Source organism: Ciconia boyciana, chromosome 13 (assembly GCF_034638445.1).
Source record: "Ciconia boyciana chromosome 13, ASM3463844v1, whole genome shotgun sequence".
Lineage (NCBI taxonomy): Eukaryota > Metazoa > Chordata > Aves > Ciconiiformes > Ciconiidae > Ciconia > Ciconia boyciana.
The window spans coordinates 4,718,168-4,739,556 of NC_132946.1; the positions used below are offsets into that span (position 1 = coordinate 4,718,168).

The window sequence follows — 21,389 nt, forward strand, 5'->3', positions numbered from 1 at the left end:
AGGCTTCAAAAATAGTAACTTATTTTTCATTCAATTTGCCTTTTGCCCTCTGAGACAGATCTATTTCGGGACTGATGGTTCACTTCAGGTGTCCCTTGCCAGCACCCCCAGCTGCGGGCTGGGGGCTTCGGGGATGGGGGTTAATTTGCTAAACACGGTTCATTACCGTTTTCTCTCCCTCCCCTACTCAGGCCCAGAGAAAGGTAAAGCAGGGCACAGGCACCATGAAATAGCCTTTGCCAAAGCCTCGTCATCTAGAAGGCTGGTGAAGGAACTTGAAAAAAATCTTCCCGGCTAAGTCGCAGAGCGTGGGAGAGGTTTTCGATGATCTCACTCTGCATCTCAGCTTGGACCTGCCGCTCTCAGCCAGGCCTTGGCTGTCCCAGATATGCTGGGAAGGTCCTACCAAAGATGGGGCTTATTTTGTTCCCCCTGCACCTCCTGGATCCCACTGTCACCAGCCTGGTCCCCGACGGTATCTTCCATCCATGATGGGAAACGTGAAGGGAAGCTGACCCCGTTGCCAGCTCCCGGCGTCGGGGAACCTGGGTGCTTCTTGTGTGTGTTGAGGACAGCCCACAATGCAGCATGCACCTGGAGCATCACCCCTTTTGCATCCCCTGGGGGGATGAGCTGCTTTTGGAAGGGGTTGCAGAGGGTGCCAGGATTAATTTATGCCTTGAATTGAGGCATCCTTTAATTTTTGTCTGTTTTGGCTTTTTAAAGATGTGTGTGTGCGATTTCCCATGGAAATGGCCATAACCCTTCATGTCGAGATGTCCTCGGCTGTTTCACCTTCCTCCATCAACGTTATTACAGCATCAGCAAGAAGAGGTTGCACTGGGGAGACCAGGGCTCTCCTCCTCCAGTTGCTGCTGGCCTTATGTCACCTTTCTTGTCCCTTAGCTGCTCGCCTGAAGGTGCCTGCAGTCTCTGGTACAGGGTGGGCAGGGATGATGGCCATCTGCCTGTAGACAAGCCCCCATCGCCCTTTAGAGCCCCTCTCTGAGCTGCCCAACCTCAGATGTACGTTGGGATCTCACCTCCTGCGAGAGCCTCCCCAGGTGACGTACAGGGTGGAGGGGTGAAGGCTTAGGATGGAGATGGGGTGAGGATCCTGGGGTCTCCAGTCCTTGCCTTGCTGTTGTGCTGCTTCCTCCCCCTTCTCCCGAGCAGGGAGGGACGGTGGGATGCTGGTGGGTGTCGTGTCCCTACCCACGGGCACCCCACAGTGATGAGGCTGGGGCAGAGCCGCCGACCCCTGCCAGGGCCCCTGGAAAATAATGGGAAAAAAAAATCATTGTAATCAAATAAATAAAAGCAAAGCCAAACAAAGCGACTCCCTGGGGATGCCGGGGCGGGCTGGCCCTGCCCCGGGGCAGGCAGCATGCGGGCAGGGACAGCTCGGTGCCCCTCCTGGAGGACCCGGCCGTGGGCAGCGTGGCTGGGCGAGCGGGCTGGCTGCCTGCACTCGCCGCTCCCCCCCCCCATGCTTTAATCACATTTTCAATTCAAATCTGCTGCTGTTTGATCCTCCGGGGGTGGCGGCAGGGGGGAATATTTTTAGCTGTGCTTAAAGCTGCCGGGGCGGCTAAGGGAGATCGTGCAGGTTGCTGTGGCCGGGCGGAGTTGGACGGGATCCCCCCCCCCCATTTCCCTTTTTTCTTCCTCCTTCTCCTCCTCCTCTTTGCACATCTGAGGGCGGCAGCGGGGCCGCCCCCCCTCCCCCCCCCTCCCGGAGGTCGCCTTTGTTTTCCCCGTGTCGCTCTCCCGAGCAGCCGGGGGGGCGGGAGGGGGCCGGGGCCGGGCTGGGCCGGACCGGGCTGGACCGGCCGCCCCTTCTCCTCCTCGCCCCGCCGGAGCCGGCGGAGTTGGTGCGGTTCCCCCGGGCGGCACTTTCTCCCCCGCCCCGGGGCTGAGCGGCCACCGCCCCCCGAGACCCCCATGGCACCGCCGCGATGTTCGTGTCCCGGGTCCTGGATTTCCAGAAGACGCGCTACGCCAGGTAAAGCCGTCGGTGCGGCGGTCCCCGACCCCCGGGTGCTTGCGGAGCCCCAGGACAGCCCCAGCCCCCGCCCGGGCTCAGCTCCGGCGGGGATGGAGCCCGAAGGGACCTTCAAAAGCTGCTGAGTGCCCCAAAGCCCAGGGCAGGTGCGGGCTGGTCTTTTGGGAGAAGGCTACCTGCTTTTCTGCATCCCTAAGGGATTCTGAGCATCCTTGGGAGCCCTCGCTGCCTTTCGCTAGGTCTAACTTTGCCGTTGTCCTCCCACTGCCGGGGGACTGACCCCAGCACTGACCACAAACCCTCCACGGAGGGACCAACATTGCCCAGTGTCCCATTGCACCCAGGTGAAGCCCCCTCGGGGTGGCTCCCCAGCCTGGACCCAGGGGCTCTGCCGGGCTCACATGGGATGCAACGGTGGTGGATCATTTCCCCCTCTCCATTAAATACCCAGGGAGGCTTTCCAGCAGCAGCGGGGACTGGTTTTAGCAGCTCAGGTGCGTCAGGAAACCTCATGGCATTACCTGCGTAGGGGTAAACCTGAGGACCACTGTGCACGGGTCAGAAGGCACTTGGCCACGCACGCTGCTGCAGGCTCAGATGTGGCCTTTAGCAGGGAGTTGGTGGGCGACACAGGGCCAGTGGCTACCCGCAGCCCTCTGGCATGCCGGGTGGCCGAGGGTGAGTCAGATCGCACAGCGCTGGGCAATGCATGGCCAGACGGGGCTCAGGGGGGTGCTGGGTGTGCTCAGTTCTGCACTGAGGACAGGCTTTGTCCCCAGCTCTCTATGACTGGTGGGGATGTTTTCATGGCTGCAGAGGGTCCCACAGGCTGGCACAGTTCCTAGGGGCATTCAGCTCTGCTGCTGCCACTACCAGACTCCCAGTGGTCCTGTTAGAATCAGATACCAGAGAAAAACTTGTCTGGAAAGGAGTGGTGACGGTGTTTCTTGCCTGCTCCAGGCAGGAGCATCCCTGAAGGATGTTTGCCTGGGCTGGGTAAGGGGCAGGAGACCTCCCTCCCACCCCCCCAAGCCACTAGCTCCTCTCCTTCCAGGTGTCCCCCAGGGAAAATCCATGCTTGCACCTCCAAAAGCTGCCTGAAACATGTGGGCACCTGCTCAGAGACCATTTTGATGCTGTAGCTGCCTCCTGATAACCTTTACCTGGGGGAGATGCAGGAGGTACCCAGCAGGTCTGCAAGATGCATCTGGTCCAAAACTCCTTGTGAAAACAAAGAATTCAAAACTGTTTTTCCCAGCTGGCACACAGAAGACAGGGCCAGGGGGAGATGGAGCCAAGCAAAGCTTTGTCACCCCAGAGGAGGAGGAAAACTGTACCTTTGCCTCACAGCAGTGGTGCAGAGGTTCTTTGGGAGCCGGGTAGCAGAGGAGGGGCTGCCCCTGACCTCAGTCCCCCCGCCCCAGTAGAACCCATCTACCAGCCTGTTGCTTGATTTATCCAAAATTAGCATGCTCAAACTGTGTCACGGTCCTTTCTGGAGACAACTTGTTAAATGGGGATGAGGTATTACAGAGTGCCTTGCAGGGACAGAGCCCACATGCAGGGCAGGGGCTGCAGGGCACAGGAAGAGTCAGGTCCACAGGGCATCCTCCACCTATCACTGGGTGCCAGGGCTGGATGGGGAGCAGGAGGAGACTGGTGCTCCCTTGGCTTTCACCCCAAGACACACCAAGGCAATCGCCAGCATGAGATGCTAACCCAGAGCTTCCTACATTGCCACGGAGATCCTCTTAGCCTAGTACTTAAAAATAACAGTTGGCTAATCCCTGTCCCCCCCACGCTCCACGCACACCAGCTCTCCTCTCCACAGAAATGCTTTCCAATCACATATCCTGAGAGAGACCCTAAAAGCTGCTCCTTCTTTTGTGCCAGGGATGCTCTATCGGCTTCCCTGAGCTGCAAGTAACAGGGACCAGGCTTTGCAATGGGGACTGGTGTGAGCAGGAGCCACGGGGCTCACAGTGGCACATGGCCTTCGAGGCATCAGAAGCATCTTGTGACATCTTTTCAGAGGATGAGAAACTTTTGCTTGTGGCCTTCCTTGAAAAAAAAAAATCAGAAAGTTTTCTTGTGGTGGAAAAGCCTGGAACAGCTTCATTTTTAATGTCGTTTTATCTAATTTTGAGTGAGGACCAAGAAAGGAGGAACTTGGCCATCAATACACCCACCAAAAGGAATAAATAACAACCAGCATGGTGATGAAAGACCTGTTGTGTAAAAGCCACAGCAAAGGCACCAGGCTTTGAACAAAGAGATGAAAGGCAGCAATCAATGCGGGAGCATTTTGTGAACTGCCAGGAGAAAACTCAAGGCTGGAGGGGCACTGAGGTGTCCCTGAATCCCTCCTGGCTGGGCTTTGGAGATGGAGCATCACAGCTGGGGTGTAGGGGAAGAAAGCAAGCAGAAGGGGCTGCCGCCGTGGTGGAACTAGGGATGCATGGCAATGCTGTTTGAGCAGGTTGTGGTTATAAATGAGGCTGTTGGTGGTTTCTGCTCTGCTGAGGGGTCCAGGAGGCTCTTCCATCATCTGCCACCATGGGGAAAGGGAGTTCAAGTGTGCTGTTGCTGCAAGGCTTTCCCAGTCACTCACAGCCTGCACAGTGATACCCACCTCCTGCCTGACAGGCCAAATTCAGCCACAATGCCGGCAGCAGTGTGCAGTTACAGGCTGCAAGCAGATGCGATTCCTCCTGCTTTATCCAACCACCAGATAGTTGTTCCCCCATTCTCCCTCCACCTTTTCCTCTTCTCCTCCCAGCTCACCAAAACAGCGCTGGTTTCCCACCACAGCAACGGATCGGTGCAAATTGCATCTTCGTTGAGTCTCGTCGGCCAGGTTACACCGAGCCAGTAACCAAACCTCACCTCACCACCGGCTTTGACCCTGCTTTGGCCCACTTTTTACTCAGACATGGTCCGGTGCCTCCTGCCCGTGTGGCTGCAGCTCAGCCCCAGTCTCCCTGCAGGGACAAAATGCTTCCCAGACTTTGGCCATCCAGAGCCATAATTGAAAGCAAACATGATTAAGCAGGGAGCTGCTGTATCTGGCTGGCTTCAGCAGTTCTGGAGCAGCCAGTGGAGAGAGATTTGCTGGGAGCTGCAGGCTGCGCGGGGCACTGAATCATCCTAATTAACTGATAGCAGTTCACGATTTGATTTGTTCACGTAAAAAGCTCTAAATCTTATTGCGTTTGCTTGTCTTGCCCTGTGCAGAGTACCAAAGAGGAGCAGCCAGGAAAATCCACATTAATTTCTCAGCCCAGAAGCAGCAGGAGGTTAGGGAGAGCAGGGGCTTCTGTAGGTGCATGGTCCAGGCTTGTCCTCACCTGCCTGGTGTCCGCAATGTAGACACTGCCGCCTCCACACCAGCACAAGGGGATGGAGATCTGAACTTCACACTTGCTCAAAAGCAAATCCTCTGAGTTTGGGGAAAGGCCGCTGGGAAGGCCTTCCTTGTTGCTCCCTGCACCTGTAATTACTGAGCAAGGAGATATTCACCACCACCCCCTCCAGCATCTCCAGGCAAGAGAGAGAGGAGAACCAGCAGGAATAGGAGTGAGGGAAAACGTTGGGCTGCTTAGACCCCAAACACAAGAAAAACAATGCCAGGCTGACAGTCTGAGCAGAGCTACCACATTGGGAAGATCTGGTCCCTGTTTGCTTTGCAATGAAAGCATGAGCAGCCCTTGCCTGCTCCCACACACACCGAGACGCTTTCCAAGAGCTCCGCTTGCCTGCACAGCCCACATGGGATGAAGCAGTGAGAAGGGAAATGCTTTCAGCATTGATATCGCAGCTTGGAGCTGCTCGAGAGGCAGGGGTTCCTCACCATGCAAGCACCAGCTCCATCAAGACCTGCCAGGCTGCCCCCAGCTGAGCAGATCCCCTTGCTGCAAAATGCACTGCTCCAAGAGATGGGGAGGCCCCCAAAATACCTAAGGAAAACCAGGATCACCTGATGTCACTGACCAATTCTATATTGGTTGCTCTGTGGGGCCAGGTTGACTCAGAAACCCTCTGAAGACAGCACCGGTAGGATTCATCTCATGTAGGTTTAGATGCCCAGGGTGCAGTTATCATCGGAGTCAGGTATTTGGAAGGCAACAAGTACTCGGAGCATCATTTGCAATGGGGTGTTCCCTCTAACTGCCCCTTTCCCTCCTTTGGGAGGGTCAGGGGACCTGGCAGGACAGGCTCAGGTGGGGGATCACTGCATTGGAGATGTGCAGCAGTGAGCAAGACAAGCCCTTTGCCTTGTGGTTTATGGGGGAAGGACAGTCTCTTCGCTGCCTGGGAAATGGATGCACGATGGTCTTTTCCTTCCTTCAGCCAGTGCTGGATATCAGCCTGATGCGATTCTTTGGCACAGCTCGCTATGGCCAGCTTCATGAGGTAGCAGCCAACATGATGCATGGGAAATTCAAGCCACTTCCCAGCGCAGCAGGTCAGTGAATGCAAGAAACTGGCCTCTGCCAGGACTGCTCCCAGGCTCGCCTTCCTCTCCTCCTCCCTTCCCACACCCCCAGCTGCCCAGGAAGACAAAGCAATGCAAACCAACTACAACTCCTACGGAAAGGAAGGGAAAAGAGCATGACTGTTATTTCAGTTCATTGCTCTTGGGGGTGCTTGGCTGCAGCTGCAAAAGGAGGTTGGTTGGGTACCCAGAGATGCTGCAAGGGGATGGATGCTCAGAGCAGGGACTGAGCAAGGCAGAGGAGACATGACCAAACACACAGAGCTCAGGTCTCCCTTTGAGGCTCCCCAGGTGTCATTGAAACTCAACATTTCCATGCAGTGGAAATGCAGAGTCTGATGGGCTCAGTGTGATACACTGCAACTTCTCATGATAACACGATACCACAAGCATCATATTCCTGATGTTTGCTTCAAATGCCAATTAGTTGAGCTGAGGAGCGCTGACCTTCAAGAGAGTTTGGATCCAAGTCTGTGCTGCTGTTCAAGTTTATAGTCCAGGCTTGCTGCTGCTGAAGAAAGGATTTTATGCAGAGCGAGATCAGCAGGTCAGGGGCAAGGAGTTACCTCCTCTGCTGTGCTCAGCAGCACTGGCTGGTACTGTAGCGTTAGACACAGCCCTGCTCTGTTGCAAATACTAATGGAAATCCTAGTGTCTGCTTCCCTGGCTGGTGAAATGCATGATTCTCCTTCTGTGCCTTTGTTGTCCAGAGGCATTTGCTGAATAATTTACAGATATCATTTGTACTTGAGTAGCATCCAGGAATCCAAAGTGAGTGCCTGGCCCTGTCTCTCAGGGGATGCTATGGGTAGACCTTAGGGATCTGAGAAACCGTGACCTGCCCCTGTAATTTCAGTCACAGTGGCAGCCAGGATTAGAGGCTGGGAAGGCTCCAGCCCCCAAACTGTCCAAATCCCCTGCCAGCAGGCAGAGGGGCCGGTGGTCACACTCACTCCTGCCCACCATGGGCTGCTGCAGAGTTTAAACAGGCAGAGCCAGCTCAGGATTTTTCCAACTTCTGTGCTCAGGGCAGTGCAGGCAAGGCAGCAAGGAACATGCACAATGACTTTCCCAACAAGCAAATAATGAATAATAGAGAATTTTCAGTTCTGGAAACAGTCTTCCTAACATTCACGAAACACCTGGGACAGAGTCATTTTGTGACTAATCAGCTGTTGTTGGAGGTCTCACAAGTACCAAATGAAACAAGAAGTCCCAGCTCAGAAAGTAATTTAGGAAACACTCACCAATCCCATCTGTTGTGAATAAACAAACAGCTCTGCTGTAGTTGCAGGGTCATGAATTGCCTTGGAAGAGTTAGAGATACCATCTACATAAAGAGCAGAAAGCCTGCCAGAGAGAAAAGTAATATCCCTGCACAGAGGATGAGAATATGGACAATTATGATCCTGCTGGGAATTACCTGCTGAGTTTCCACCCACCAACCAAGCCCTGCTAGATATATACGGGCTCTCATGGGTGCAGAAATGGTCTCTGCCTGCGTCCAGTCTGGGTTGGAGCTTCCCGTGCTTGTCTCTGCTAGGGTGAGGAGCAAGGAACAGGAATCAGGTATACCCTTGACGTGGTCCCTGGTGTGTTCAGGGAAATAGCAGCACATTCCCTCCTGCCATCCTCGTCCCCTCATGTACCCACTGCTGTGGCAGCAGGATGTGCCGGGGATGTCTTCCCTGTCCCTTCGGGCGGACATCTGTGCCTGCGGTTCAGAGCCAGGTACAGCACAGACAGCAGAGCACACGGTCCCTGTCTGGGAGCATCTCTAAGTCAGCAAGCAGACTTGTTCAGCATCTCTCATGGCATGCAGGCTATACAGTGCCAGGGGATGGTCTACAGCCAGCCCAGAGTGTTACCACATGTGAGAGTGCTGGGAACAAACAAAATTGGCATGAGGGTAACCAGATGTGATGAATGACAATTCAATCTGCAGCCCGTTTTGACTTGCTTTCTGAAAGCAAGGCTTGCACCAGGGGCATCTGGGCAGGTTACTCCAGAAATCTGGTGATCTGCTCATTTACCCATAAGAAAGGTTGAGAAATGCTGGTTTAGATGAAAAGCCTTTCATTTTCTGCTCCCTGCCCAAGCTGCCAGCTCTTTGCACGATGCCAGGAAGCAGTACAAAAGAAAACGCTGCGCTCTCTTGCTCTGTGAGCCCTCCTGCCCCTTCTCACACGGGATGGGCTGGAGACAAAGGAGTAGCCCAAGTAGCCCACGGAGCAGGCTTGTCCCAGCTGCCCCTTCTCCCCTGGCCCAGGGAGCCAACCCGCAAGCGTACAGCATGACAGCTCAGCTTTCCAAAGCAGGAGCACCATATGTTCACGTAGGAGCACGCAAGCACTGAGGAGCAGGCATGGAAATAGAGGTTTCAGCTCTTAATGGGGTGCCACGCAGCCATGCACATGCTCGCGTGGGTGGCTCTGCAGATGGCAATGCTGGGCAGCATCAGCCTGAGCCTTTGCATTTCTGCTTCCCAGTGGCAAACACTCCTGTGTCAATGGGTAGGAAGGAAAAGCAAGATTTCTCGAGTGCTCCTGGGCTGGATAAAGCAGCTTTGTGGTACTGCAGAGTTTGAGGGCTCTGCACCAGGAGCTGCAACCATGGGGAGAGAGAAGAGGGCTGCTGAGCCTTTCTCACATCACTGAGTTGCAGAATTGATGTCCTGGACTTGAGGGGGGACCCTGAGCACATCCACATGGTCCTGTTCTGTCTCCTGCATCCTAGGATCATACCCCTAAGTGAGCAGCACTCAGGGCCCTGCACCACACCATCACACACAGCTCCCCAGGACTGAGCTAATTATGAGCCACAGAGGAGCTCAAGGGGATGAAGGCTCTTAGCAGGGACTTCAGCTGGAGCATTACCAGATTACGGCTCAGAAGCAGAGCACACACCAAGCCCCAGCTTACAGGGATGCCACCACAGCAGCTCACACGTGAGCACAAGCCTGAGGACCGAGCCCTGGCATCTGCACTGGGCATGCAGCCTCTGGGCTCATTAGGGCAAATCCAGACCATGCACTGAAGAGGGGTCAGGGACACATCTGCTCCATTGCTGTCACTTCAGGCATCACAACACTTGCTCTACCGAGGGACAACCCAAAGGGCCCCAGCAGGACTTACCACCACTCCTGGTCAGCATCCAGCAAAGGCTTTCTCCATTCTTCCTCTCTGACAAGATGCCACCATCAGGATACAATCCTTCAACAGCTCCTCTGTTACTTAAAAACCAGTTGTGACACCCAGTCACAAGGAGAAATCCCCTTGATTTGCAGTCAAATCTCCAGGAGCTGCCCAACAGGGAACACAGCCTGGAAATGCCCCCACTCCATGGACAGGAGGGTGAATGCACAACAAACCAGCATCCCACCCCCAAAACATTAGACCAGCTCCTGAGCGAGCCCAGCCCTTTTATAAGCCGTTCTGAGGTGAAACCTGTAGAGATTAGCTGGTCTGGGGAGATTCACATCACCTGGCAGCAACCTTGGACATGTTGGCTGCTCCTTCTTGCCCCCAGCCCACAGTGCAACACATGGCTCTGGTATTTAGCACTTCACAGGTTGTGAAGGGGATGTGGTGGCTCTTCAAATGTCACAGCCATGGCCATGGCCTCAGCAATGTGCAGAGGGAGCCCAGCTCCTCAATGCGTAGGTATACAGCTGTGTGTCATGTATATAGCGTGATTTATAGCAGGGTTGGGGGTGTCAGGTGTTGGACCGGCTTCTTGCAAGAGCAGGGATGAGCTGCTCAATGGGAGCTCACACCTCCCCATCCATATCTTAGTGGTGATTTTACACTCTCCTCACATTATCCTTCCACCAGCTCACCTAAAGGATGTCAAAATTATTATCCTCCCTTGGAGAGAGGGAACGGAGGGGGGGGGAGGTGAGAGGGAGATGAAGTGACATGGCAGAGGCTGGTCAGAGAGTCAGTGTCGAAGGCAGGACTAAACACCATCTCTCCCAAATCGCGGCCTGGCCTGGGTCTCTGTTAGGGCTGTCCCCGCCCTGTGTGTGTAGGGGACAGCTTTCCTGCAAAGTGTTCCCTGGCTCTGCCCATGTGAGTGTGTGTTGCCCATGGAGTGGCTGATGCAGGTTGTCTTGGCGCCTCCAAAAGAGCTCAGATGCTCAAATACTCACACATGAGCCATCCTGAGGAATAATTTAATTTAATCCCCTTTTTACCTTCCTCTCCTACACCCCGGCAAAGCAAGAGCCAGGCAGATCTGCATGATTTTTAAGGTCAGAACTTTGTTCTTGGATAAAAGTCTTTAAAAAACTCAAAAAAACCTCACTCCAAAGCCACAAAAAAACAGAGTGGGAGAAAGAGAACAAGCCTGGGAAGCCAGCTCTGCACTTTGCCCCGGCTGCCCAGGACAAGGGGCTCTTTGTTTCTCCGGCCGGAGCCTGCTGCACTGGCCCTTTTCAGTCTCCCTCCCTGGGAAAGGGGCCAGGGGGAAGCAGGCACAAGCAGGGCAGGCAAAAACCCTGGGGCTGCAGTGAATAACCCCTGCTCAGACCCCCACCAGGCCCCCCATCTTCATATAGCTGGTCTGTATAGCGTCTGCCAGAAACGGTACTGGGAGAAAAAGGTGCCCGGGAACCCCTCAGGTCTCTGCTTCCCATGCACCATCCCTGAAAATTAACATGCTTGCGTTGCTGCTATGCAGCAGATTTTAAACTTTTCTGTGTCTCTTGGACTTTGCAATCCTAAGGCACCTGCTAAAACGCATTGAAGCACCCAGCCGGTGTGTAATTACCTGCCCGCGGCTTCCCAGGCTGGCCATGTCGAGTGAGCCACATCGCTGCGGCTTTGCTGGGTCCCTGGGCGGGTGGCAGCGTAGGCTGGAGGCTGTTGGGGACAAGCTACTGTCGTCTCCTCCCACCTCAGGGACACTGCCAGTGTGTCCCCAAGCATACGGGTGCAATGACATGGAGCTGGCAATGATCGTGGATTCAGCCAGCCAGGCGGGAGACTTGCCGCAGGGATCAGATCTAAGTTTGGGGCAGTGTTTCCCTTCTTCTCCTTATTTTCTTGCATTGAAAAACCCCGGAGCTCTGCCTGGCTGCCAGCAATTCCCCTTCCCCTGACCCCAGTCACACAGAGCCGGGGCTGGGAAACACGCAGCAGCTACCCCTGGGGCTCCTGGCTTTCATCAGCTCTAACAAGAATTGCAGGTGCCCTCCCTGAGTGTGTCTGTCTGTCTGTCCGGGCTGGAGCTCAGGTTTGAGGCTGGTTTTGCACACCAGTATGGCAACTTTCTGCAGTCTGGGAGTGATGTAGGGCTCCCCGCGCCCTGCCCTGCACCCATGCCAGCGTGCACAGGGATGATGTGAACTGGGACCATCGCGGGATGGTCTGATAGGTAGATAAAGTCCCAGGAGAGAAGAGAAGGTGAGGAAATGGCCTCTGCACCCTGGGGAGCAAGGTGCTGCAGGGCAGCCGGGGACTTATCCTGCCCTGCCAGGAGATGTGCAAACACCAGCTGCTGCCATGCTTGTTTGCACAACTCTGCTCCTGAGCACAGAGGGCAATGAAAATGTGCCCAGCTAGCCCCAAAATGCAGTGCTGGCTGCTCCGGGAGGGCCCTGCTGTACCCAGGCTGGCCCAGCATTTTGCACCCAGGCCCTACATCTGCAATGCTCCGTTGCCCATCCTTCACAGGATGATGCTTATTAGAAAGTGGGACAGGAAAACGAGAATGATCTCTTCCCAGGCCAAAAAAAAGATCCTCCTCGAGGCTATTTCTCCCTCTGGGAAAAGCAGGCGTTTGCAGTGTGCTGCACCAGCACAGCTTTGGGCTTCAGGGAGGCACACACGGTTAACCTTACCCTGCGGGGATGGCAGGGGTGGCCCTTCCCGGCCTCTCCATCCCTGTACCAGAGCTAGGGAGGATATTTGCTCCCCAGGGATCCCTTCCCAAAGGGTCCAGGTGCCCCTCGGCCCCAGGGTGGGGCTGTGGGAACCGGCCCCGCCGCTGCTCCCCGTTACTGCTCTGAACAGCAACCGCCAGAACAGAGGGGAGACAGCACGGGGCTTTGTTAAAACGAATACATTCAAGGAAAAGGCCTCGTACACGTTTCCTCAGCAACCTCGACGTCATGCAGGATGCCTGGGCTTCCCCCTACTCTTCTTATTATTAAAAGGGAAAAGAAAGGGAAGCAGAAAGCAAAGGGGAGCTGGGGACAGTCTCTGGGCAACACTGGGGACAGTAATGTCCTCCTGCCAGGGGGACATGGCTCCAGCGTGGGGAGCCCGGCCAGCCCTCATGGCCAGAGCGGCGGGATGGAGAGGGTGTCCCTGGTGTCCCCTGGGATGGAGGCGATGGCATGCTGGGCACAGCCATGTCCCCAGGGGTGCCCGGCTGCTTCCCAGCCATAGCAGCCTTGCTAAGCCCTGACTTACCTGGCACAGGTCCTCGATTTGCAGAGTGGTGGGAGCTTAATCCCCTCTGTTTCACCCTCTTAATTCAAGACATTTTTTGGTGACAATGACCACGCTTCTTCCCGCAGTGCCGGGGTCCGGCTGCAGGCAGGGCAGGGGCTGGGGACACGGTCCCCGCGTGGGCTGTCACTGCCGCCTGCCGGGGAGCGCCTTGCACGCCCGGGCCTGCTGTGGCCATGCTCCCCCCCCACTCAGACCCCTGTTATTTGAGCTATTTAATCCCTCCTGGCTCACTTTTAATAGATAGCAGCGAGCGATCAGACGGTGGGTCTGAGCAGGGAGATGGCAGAGGATTCTGCACAGCCATGGGTGGCTCGGGGATGGAGGGAGGGGACTTTTACTGCTTTTCCCACTGCCCCGCACCGAGGGGTCACCCTGCACCCACTGGCAAGGTCCTGCCAGCCCCCGAGCCCCCTCGCCGGGCGCAGCTCAGCTGTGAAACGCGCTGCAGATGGTGCCGGAGCAAACGGGGTCAGAAAGCAATTAGCCCAGGTCCTGCGGGTAGCCCTGCCAGCGCCCGCTCAGCTCGGCCGTCCTGAGCTGAGCTGCAGCAGAAAAGGTCTTTAAACCCCTGATTACCAGGAGCAGCCAGGGAAGGATCACTCTCTATTTCCCCTTTTCTTATTCCTATTCTTTAAGCCTCCACTGCTGGCCCCTGCCAGAAGAGGATGCCGAGCAAGGCGCTTTGCTCCGACCTATTATCATGGATGCACATTTAATTTGCCTCTTAATACAGCATTATGTAGCTAGCAATGGACTAGCCAAGCCCAACGCTATTTTTTATCGCTGTGTGTTGATCCGACAGGGGAAATCGATACGTTCCTCCAAACGCCAAGAGCAAGCTGATACCTCAGACTAAGAGAAACAGAAATGAAGGTACAGGTTTCCGAGGGAGCGTGGCGGGGTTTCCCCCTGCAGCAATCTGTGCTGGGACATGCGGCCCCCGTGGGTAGGAGGTAGATGCAGGTGGTACCCAGAAACCGAAGGCATCGCGGGGATACCCTCGTTGGAGCTGGGCACGCTGCTGTGACATGAAGGTGTCACTGCTGGATGGGTCATGGACCCGCAGCCACGTGTCCTCTTCTCCGCTGCCAGGGCTGTGCTGGTCCATTTTCTCTGGGGCAGATGGGCTGTAACCAGATCGTGTCGTTACATGGTGTCTCAGTTTTTCCACCTGTGAAATGAAGATGGTGAGAGGTGCCAGTGTCACAAGAGCTGGCAGCTGGACACACCACTGACTGTCACCTGTGCCCCATCCTGGGACAGGTCGGGAGATGCTCCAGACCTTATCGATCCATCCTTGCAGCAGCTTCCCCTGTGTCCTTCCCACTGCTGCCCTGTCTGCCCTCTCCTGCCCGCAGCAAGAGGCAGAGCTGGCTCCTGCCTTCTGCTCTCCAAGCAACGGCAGCTACCAGGAAATGCTTCAGCCTGAGCTGAAGACCTGGGGTCCTGGCATTTGGGGCCAGCCAGATGGACAAGCCGTGCCCAGTGCCAGGGTCACTCCTGCAGGGCAGCTGGAGCAAAGCCAAGCCGAGGTGGGGCTCCAGGCTGGGAGGCTGGTGGGTGTCCCTGTGCATACCCCTCCAAAAGGGCTTTCCCCCAAACCCTGTCCCCTGAGCGTGTTTCTCTCCCTGCTTCTCACTGCAGGTTCATGAATCACCGCGTCCCGTCCAACCGCAGGTACCAGCCGACGGAGTACGAGCATGCGGCGAACTGTGCCACCCACGCGGTGAGTCCCTGTCCCTGTCCCAGGGCGAGGGAAGATGGTGCTGAGCTCTCTGTGGATCCCCTGAGGAACCTCAAAGCACACCAGCCCTTACGGTTGGACTCGATGATCTTAAAGGTCTTTTCCAACCTAAATGATTCTATGATTCTATGATTAAAAATGGCTGTGTTCAGCCCTGGAGCAGCTCCTGAGGGTCTCGGGGCTGTGATGAGGCAGATGTGCCCCAAGTGCTCTCGGGGAGCGAGGATGCTCTCCCTCCGTCTGTCCCGGGCAGCTGGTGTTCATCTTCCTTGCTGTCAATCCATCATGGCCCTGTGACCCCAGGGAAGCCGGCTGTGGGCTTAGTGGAGCAGGAGTATTTTGCAAAGCTCCCTGAAAATGGAGTGTTTTTCACAGCAGGAATGGTGAGACGTGCCCCATGGGGCTGCCTACATCAGGGATTCCCTCGAGAGCTGGCAGCTCCCACTCCAGGCCCTGGGAGATGACTCAGAGGTGGCCATCCTCCTTGTGCCTTCCTCCTCCCCCCTACCTCCACCTGGAGAAGCTACTTTGGAGCTGCACCACGCAGGGAGAGACCCTGCCTGGCCAGTGTGGGCAGCCGGCCTGCCCCTTACAGGGGGTAGCTTCAACCAGAAGCAAAAAAAACACCTAAGAGGAAAAGCAGAGCCTGTATTGTAGCTCCTCAATGGAAACACAGAGAGTCAGCAACAGGTTTGCTTCTCCCTTCCAGTTCTGGATCCTGCCCAGCATCCTCGGCAGCTCCATCCTCTACATCCTCTCCGACGATCAGTGGGAAACCATCTCAGCCTGGATCTATGGCTTTGGCTTGTCCAGCCTCTTCATCGTCTCCACCATCTTCCACACCATCTCCTGGAAGAAGAGGCATCTCAGGTACCAGCCCTGATCGCTCCGGGCTTGGGAAGGGGGAGAGGGTCTGGAGGCTGCCACAGGCTGTGACCCATATATCTGTCTGTCCTGCAGGACTGTGGAGCACTGCTTGCACATGTTCGACAGGATGGTGATCTACTTCTTCATCGCAGCGTCGTACGCTCCCTGGTGAGTTGCTGGTGGGTGGGGGCCATCACTTGGCCCCACTGGAGGGGAGAAAAATCAGCCCGGCTCCAACAGATAGGGTTTCCCTCTCCGGCTTTGGCTCTGCTCGAGGCTGTACCCTACCCCTTTCCACAAAACCTTCCTATCCTATGGATTTCAGCCCCTTTAAGTTGAAGTTACAAGTTGGGAAGAACCTTTGGTAGGACAGCCATGGGGGTGAGGGCAGCGCTTCCCTGGCACCTCGCTGCCCACAGCCCAGTCTGGGGTGCTGCCCTAGACCCACCTCACCACAGACTCACCTTGCAGGCTGAACCTGCGGGAGTTGGGTCCCTGGGCCTCCCACATGCGCTGGATCATCTGGATCATGGCGTCTGTTGGGACCGTCTACGTATTCTTCTTCCATGAGCGGTGAGTGCCTTTACCCGGCCCAGTGCTGGTGGTATCACAGAGCCCAGCTCAGCTCTGCCAGCCCCTCTTAGTGCCCCGAGGCAGTCGAGCTGCAGGGGAGAGCAAGAAGGATGGAGACAGACGGACGGATAGGTGCAGGGTCCTTGGGCAGTCTCCTGGCCAACTGGCAGCGGAGGGCTTCCTTGGACCACGTCCTTCCCCATCTGCACCCTGGTTTTAGGAGCTTTGGTGGCAGGGATGTGGGAGCAGGGACATGGGAGCAGGGACATGGGAGCAGGGATCAGCTGCCATGAGTTGCTTCTTCCACATGGTGGCACCAAATAGAAAGCAAAAGGCCCCAGATGTCTCCCCAAAGCCCCAAGCTCCTGGCCCCGAGCTGGCGGCTCCCAAGCCAGGGTGGGGGTCCATCACCCGCGGAGCAGGGTGCCAGCCCCGCTGCAGTGCTGTGGCTCAAGCAGGAGGATGTGGGACCTGCCGTAGTGGCACCGCCACCCCTTTTCCTATAGCATGGCAGCAGACATTACAGGCGTAAAACTCAATGCTCCCTCTGCACCTGCCTCCAAGCAGCTTCTCTGTCGGTCGCAGGTACAAGCTGGTGGAGCTGGTGTGCTACGTTATCATGGGCTTCTTCCCTGCCTTGGTCATTCTCTCCATGGTAAGCCACCGCCGGGAAGCACACGGGCTCAAGCGCGAGGGACAAGTCCAGTGGGTTGGCGTGATCCAGGCTGCACGATGGATAACGCCATCTCCGAATATGACATGGCCCGGCTCGGTTTTGCAAATGATTCGGGTGCCCCGCAGATGCCACGTGCATCTCCAGCCTGCTGCCCAGGCTCCGTTGCACTGAAAGCCTCCCAGCAAAGCCAGGCTGTTGGGTCCCTGCTGCCTTGCTGGAGGGGAGGGTGTAGCAGAAGGCAGAGCGAGGGTCCCACTTGCACCCTGCAGCTGGGGTCACGCTTCTGGTCTTGATGGAGCAGTGGGGAAAGGGCAGACGCCGCGGCCGTCACTGAGCCCTGCCTCCCTGCTTGCTTCCAGCCCAACAGGGACGGCCTCCCGGAGCTGGTGGCCGGTGGATTCTCCTACTGCCTGGGCATGGTCTTCTTCAAAAGCGACGGCCGCATCCCCTTCGCCCATGCCATCTGGCACCTCTTTGTGGCCATCGGAGCTGGCATCCACTACTACGCCATTTGGAGGTACCTCTACCGGCCCGGTGCGCTGGAGGCTAAAACATCCTGGTAGATGCCTTAAAGACATCATTTGCATCAACTGGCACGTGGGGGCATGGAGGGGAGCGGGGAGGCAGCCTGTGCCGTGGGCTCGCCCCAAGCCACCCACTCGCCCCGCAGGCAGCAGCCGCTGGTGCCCTTTCTGCAGGGACAGGAGAGCCTGGAGGTTGATTTTAAACAGATTTTTCTTTTTTAACCTCGGGAACTGTTTATTTTTTTAGGCAAAGGTTTCGTAACACGGTGACTGACCAATGGGCTGCGGGCGATAGGGGACCGACCGCTTGCCGGGGGCTCGGGGGGGGCCTCGCTCACCTGCCTGGCCCCGAGCATCCCACGGGAGCGGGGACCTTGGCCCCGCATATCCCTGGCTAGTGACACCCTGGAGCTCTTAGCGTGGGCCGCCCAGGGGACTGGAGGAGTTGGGATGGGGGGAGAGACCCAGCCCCTTTCCCCAGGACGCCTGGGCGTGCGGCTGCTCCAGCTGGGGAGGGGGCACGTCCGCACCCTCACACCACCCAGGCCTGGCTCCTAAATGGTCCTAAGTCATGTCAGCATTAACTGCCCCCTCCCAGGTTCTTGATGGGAAGGTCCAGAGTCAACAAAGCCTTACATGGGATTGAAACTTGAATCTCTTCCAGGGCTCCCCAGAGTCCCCGAGCATTGGAAGACCCTTTCTCTAAGCCAGTATTAAGTGCACAACTCAGTACGTCCCTCCTAGAAGGGCCCTCGGAGCCCCCATGGACATTTTCTCCCTGGGGTGCTTTGTTTTCCTCGCCGGTCCCGGGGCTGGCGGCAGCCCCGAAGCACGGTGCCGCTCCCAGGCTCCACGTGCATGCCTTCAGCAGGGAGCAGAGGGGGGATCTGGCTCCTGGCATCCACCTGGCTGGGGTCAGCCCTTCCGTATCAGGGGATTTTCTTCCTCCTTGAGGGAGGGACGCGAACCTCCTTGGATTGGGATCACGGGGCTGCCTGCCTTCTCTGCTCCCATTTTGATGATGAGCCTCTTGCTCAGTATCAGATTTAAATCCTTTTTGGAGGAATTCTGACATTCCTGGGAATGACACAGGGAAGAGACGCATCCGCGTGATGCTCAGAGGTGAGCTGTGATGGGGAGGTCCTAGTGATGCTTGGTTTTTAAACCCCTAACCACGGCTACACAGTGCTCTCCAAGGCAGGATAATAGGACATGGAGCACCCATCCAGCCGTCAGGAACAGCTCTGATGCTGAGGGAATGGGAAAACCACATCTGGTCCTGCTCCCCAAACATGCCAGCCAAGCTGTTGGAACCGGGAGGGTCTGGTGCGTGCTGGGCTCTGGAGCGTGCCAGGCCCTGGTGTGTGCCGGGGTCTGTGCCGGGAGCTGGCTGGCAGAGCAGCACTGCTCTCAGCCCTGCCTGCACCTTCCCCGGGAGCCCCCGAAGGCATCGATTTCCCATCATGTCTCTTTGGCCTCTTGGTTAATCACAACTGCAGCAGTCTCAGTGTGATGTGGCAAGTGAAGGAGATTTATGGCCACCGTCCCACATCTCGTGTTTCTCTGGCAGCATGCCGAGGAGCTGAGCTCCTGGCTCTGTCCCACCTCTCAGAGCTTAGTGTCCCCCCAGCCTGTGGTGCCCCGGGACCGGCTCTCCAGGGCCGTGCCATTTTGCAGCAAATTACCAAAGAGAAAGCATCCAGATACTCTTCCCCTCCTGATGTGGTGGCTGTGGTCACCAGGTCGGCAAAAAAAATCTGGTGGGTTTTCACTTCCATAGGCAGAAGGTTCCTATAAGGACCCCTGAGTGCTGTGCCTGGCAGCCCAGCCTGGCATGGGCTGGAGGGGGGTCTTTGCCTGGGGCACCCCAAAGCAGCCTTTGGGCTGGGACACCTCTTGGGGTGACGGGTGGTCTTAGGGGGTGAATGACAGGGGGTGAATGACCCGGTGTGAGCCCAGTCTCTGCTGCTGCCTGTCCCAGGCCCCCAGGACACAACCCTTGCTCCATCCCCTACTGCAGATGGAGGGGTGGAGAAGGATGAGCTGTGAGTAACCAGCAGTTGGTGGAGCATGTCTGGGGTTGGAATAGCAGGATATAGGGTCTCAGAGTGGGAGCTGCCATTTTTTCTGTCTGGCAAGTCATTACCCTTCTCTGTGCCTCAGTTTCCCCATCTGTAAAATGGGGGTAAAGACACCAACCTACCTCACAGGGCTCATGTGAGGACCCTGTGAAGCACTTGGAGGACAACCAGTGCTTTACAAACACGTGCTTCAATTTTCACTGGGACTGGGGGACCGGATTCCCAGAGCCACTGCAGGGCACAGTGACGACTGTGGCTCAGCATGCCTGGATCTCCTCCCCCGCCATCACTAAATCCCACAGGGGAACCACCCTGGGGATAGACCATGCACACAGCAGTCCCAGCCACTGGGCAAACGTCCCCTGGCAGGGGCTGAGGATGCCCAGGGACCACCATTGCATTTTGTCCGCAGGCTTCATCCCAAGGGATTTATCTTGGAAGCTGTTTCACAACTGGGGGCTTTCGGCCCTAAATCCATCCTGGGGGCTCCCGAGGCACAGGGAGGTGCCAGCAGGACCTTTCTGAGGCCACTTCATCTCAGCCTCCTGCTGAAAACCCAGGGCAGGGCAGGGCAGACACCTGGGTGGGAATGGGTGGCTGGGCACCGTCGGGGACGTTGCCACCCTGCCTTCAGCCCAGATTTGCCGACTGGGTTTCTCCGTAACTGAGAAGTCCCCCCTCTTCGCTTGCTTCCTAAGTCCTTCCCTTGCAAAGCAGGGTGGGAGGCACAGAGCAGGTTATCGGATTGTCCTCCTATTTTATACTAATTTTAAATGACTTGTAACATTCAGGATGTCTGTTGAGGAGGGCTTGTGGGATCTTTTTAGCATCTCGTGTTTTTCACCGTCCATTCTTGCTCAATCAGTATTTTATATTTAACACAGTATTGGGTCAAATTAAAAACAAATGTAAGGAAGATAACTCTAGCGAATATTGTTTCCTGTGGAGTAGGATTGAAATAAAAACTCAAGATACCTCACTATTGCCTGCTTGTTAAATCAAAATGCATTTCCCTGCAGCATCTGGAAATAAACCCATTTTCTATCTGACTTGCCCCGCATGGCATCGCTCCCCAGTGAGGAGAGGAGCCACTCAACCAGCTGCAGCGAGGCCCCGCTCACGGCGATGGAGTGCTGAGCACCAACTCACATCGGTGCATGGACGGCATTGCCATCTGCTGGCTCGGCTTGCCAGAGGGGCCAGCGTCGCTTCGCCCTTCACACCAGTTGCATGGGGAAATTCAGGAGGTTGGGGATGGGTTGAGCTCCGAGCTGCAGAGTTTCCTTAAAAAAAAACCCCAAAAATTGGTGAGTTTGCTGACGGTGGCCCTGTGCTCGGCGGGCGCTGGCTGAAGGGCTTGCCAGCATCTCCCCAAAGTGGTGTCAGTGTAATCACTCTGCACGCCTGCTCTGGCCCTCTGACCCTCATTTCCCCTCCTGCGGTGGCTGAGTCTGCGGTTGACATGTGTTGAGCCCCGGTGCTGCCACCGCAGGGGAGGAAGGATGCCAGATCTGGGGAGGAGGAAAATCTGTGGGCAGACTGGGCAGAGGGTAAGCACTGCTCGCTGCGGACCCCAGAGGGGAAACCCCCCCACCATCACCCACCGGCTCCCATCAGCCTCTCCCACAGGCACTGGATCCTCTTGGAGAGGGAGAATTTGCCCCCACGCAGGGAGCCTGCCGGCCTGCGCTGCCTGCCCGGGGCTCTGCACATCCACTGGCTGCCCTCTCGCTCGCACCTCTCCATGCTAATTACGCCAGGGCTGGATCCCCCACAGGCTGCGATGCTCTGCAGCTTTTCCAGATTGCTGGGGGGGGTTCCCTGCTTCTAGGGGCAGCTGAACTCACCCTGAAACCTGACCCACATCTTCCACCTCGCCCATAATTTCTTTGCTGCTGGCGACCAGGCTGGACTGGGAGGCCTCCTGGCTTTGCTTTGCTTTTATGCTGGCATTCCCAGAGGGTGT

General features: G+C 56.5%; 1 protein-coding gene across 1 annotated transcript; it reads left to right on the forward strand.

Moving 5' to 3' along the window:
• Positions 1-1,769: 1,769 nt before the first annotated feature.
• On the forward strand, positions 1,770-17,540 carry MMD2 (monocyte to macrophage differentiation associated 2). Its single transcript, XM_072878155.1, has 7 exons — positions 1,770-2,005; positions 14,603-14,684; positions 15,412-15,572; positions 15,663-15,737; positions 16,041-16,142; positions 16,728-16,797; positions 17,178-17,540. The coding sequence occupies exons 1-7, from the start codon at positions 1,959-1,961 to the stop codon at positions 17,379-17,381; spliced, it is 741 nt and encodes a 246-aa protein (XP_072734256.1). The 5' UTR covers positions 1,770-1,958; the 3' UTR covers positions 17,382-17,540.
• The last annotated feature ends 3,849 nt before the right edge of the window (positions 17,541-21,389 follow it).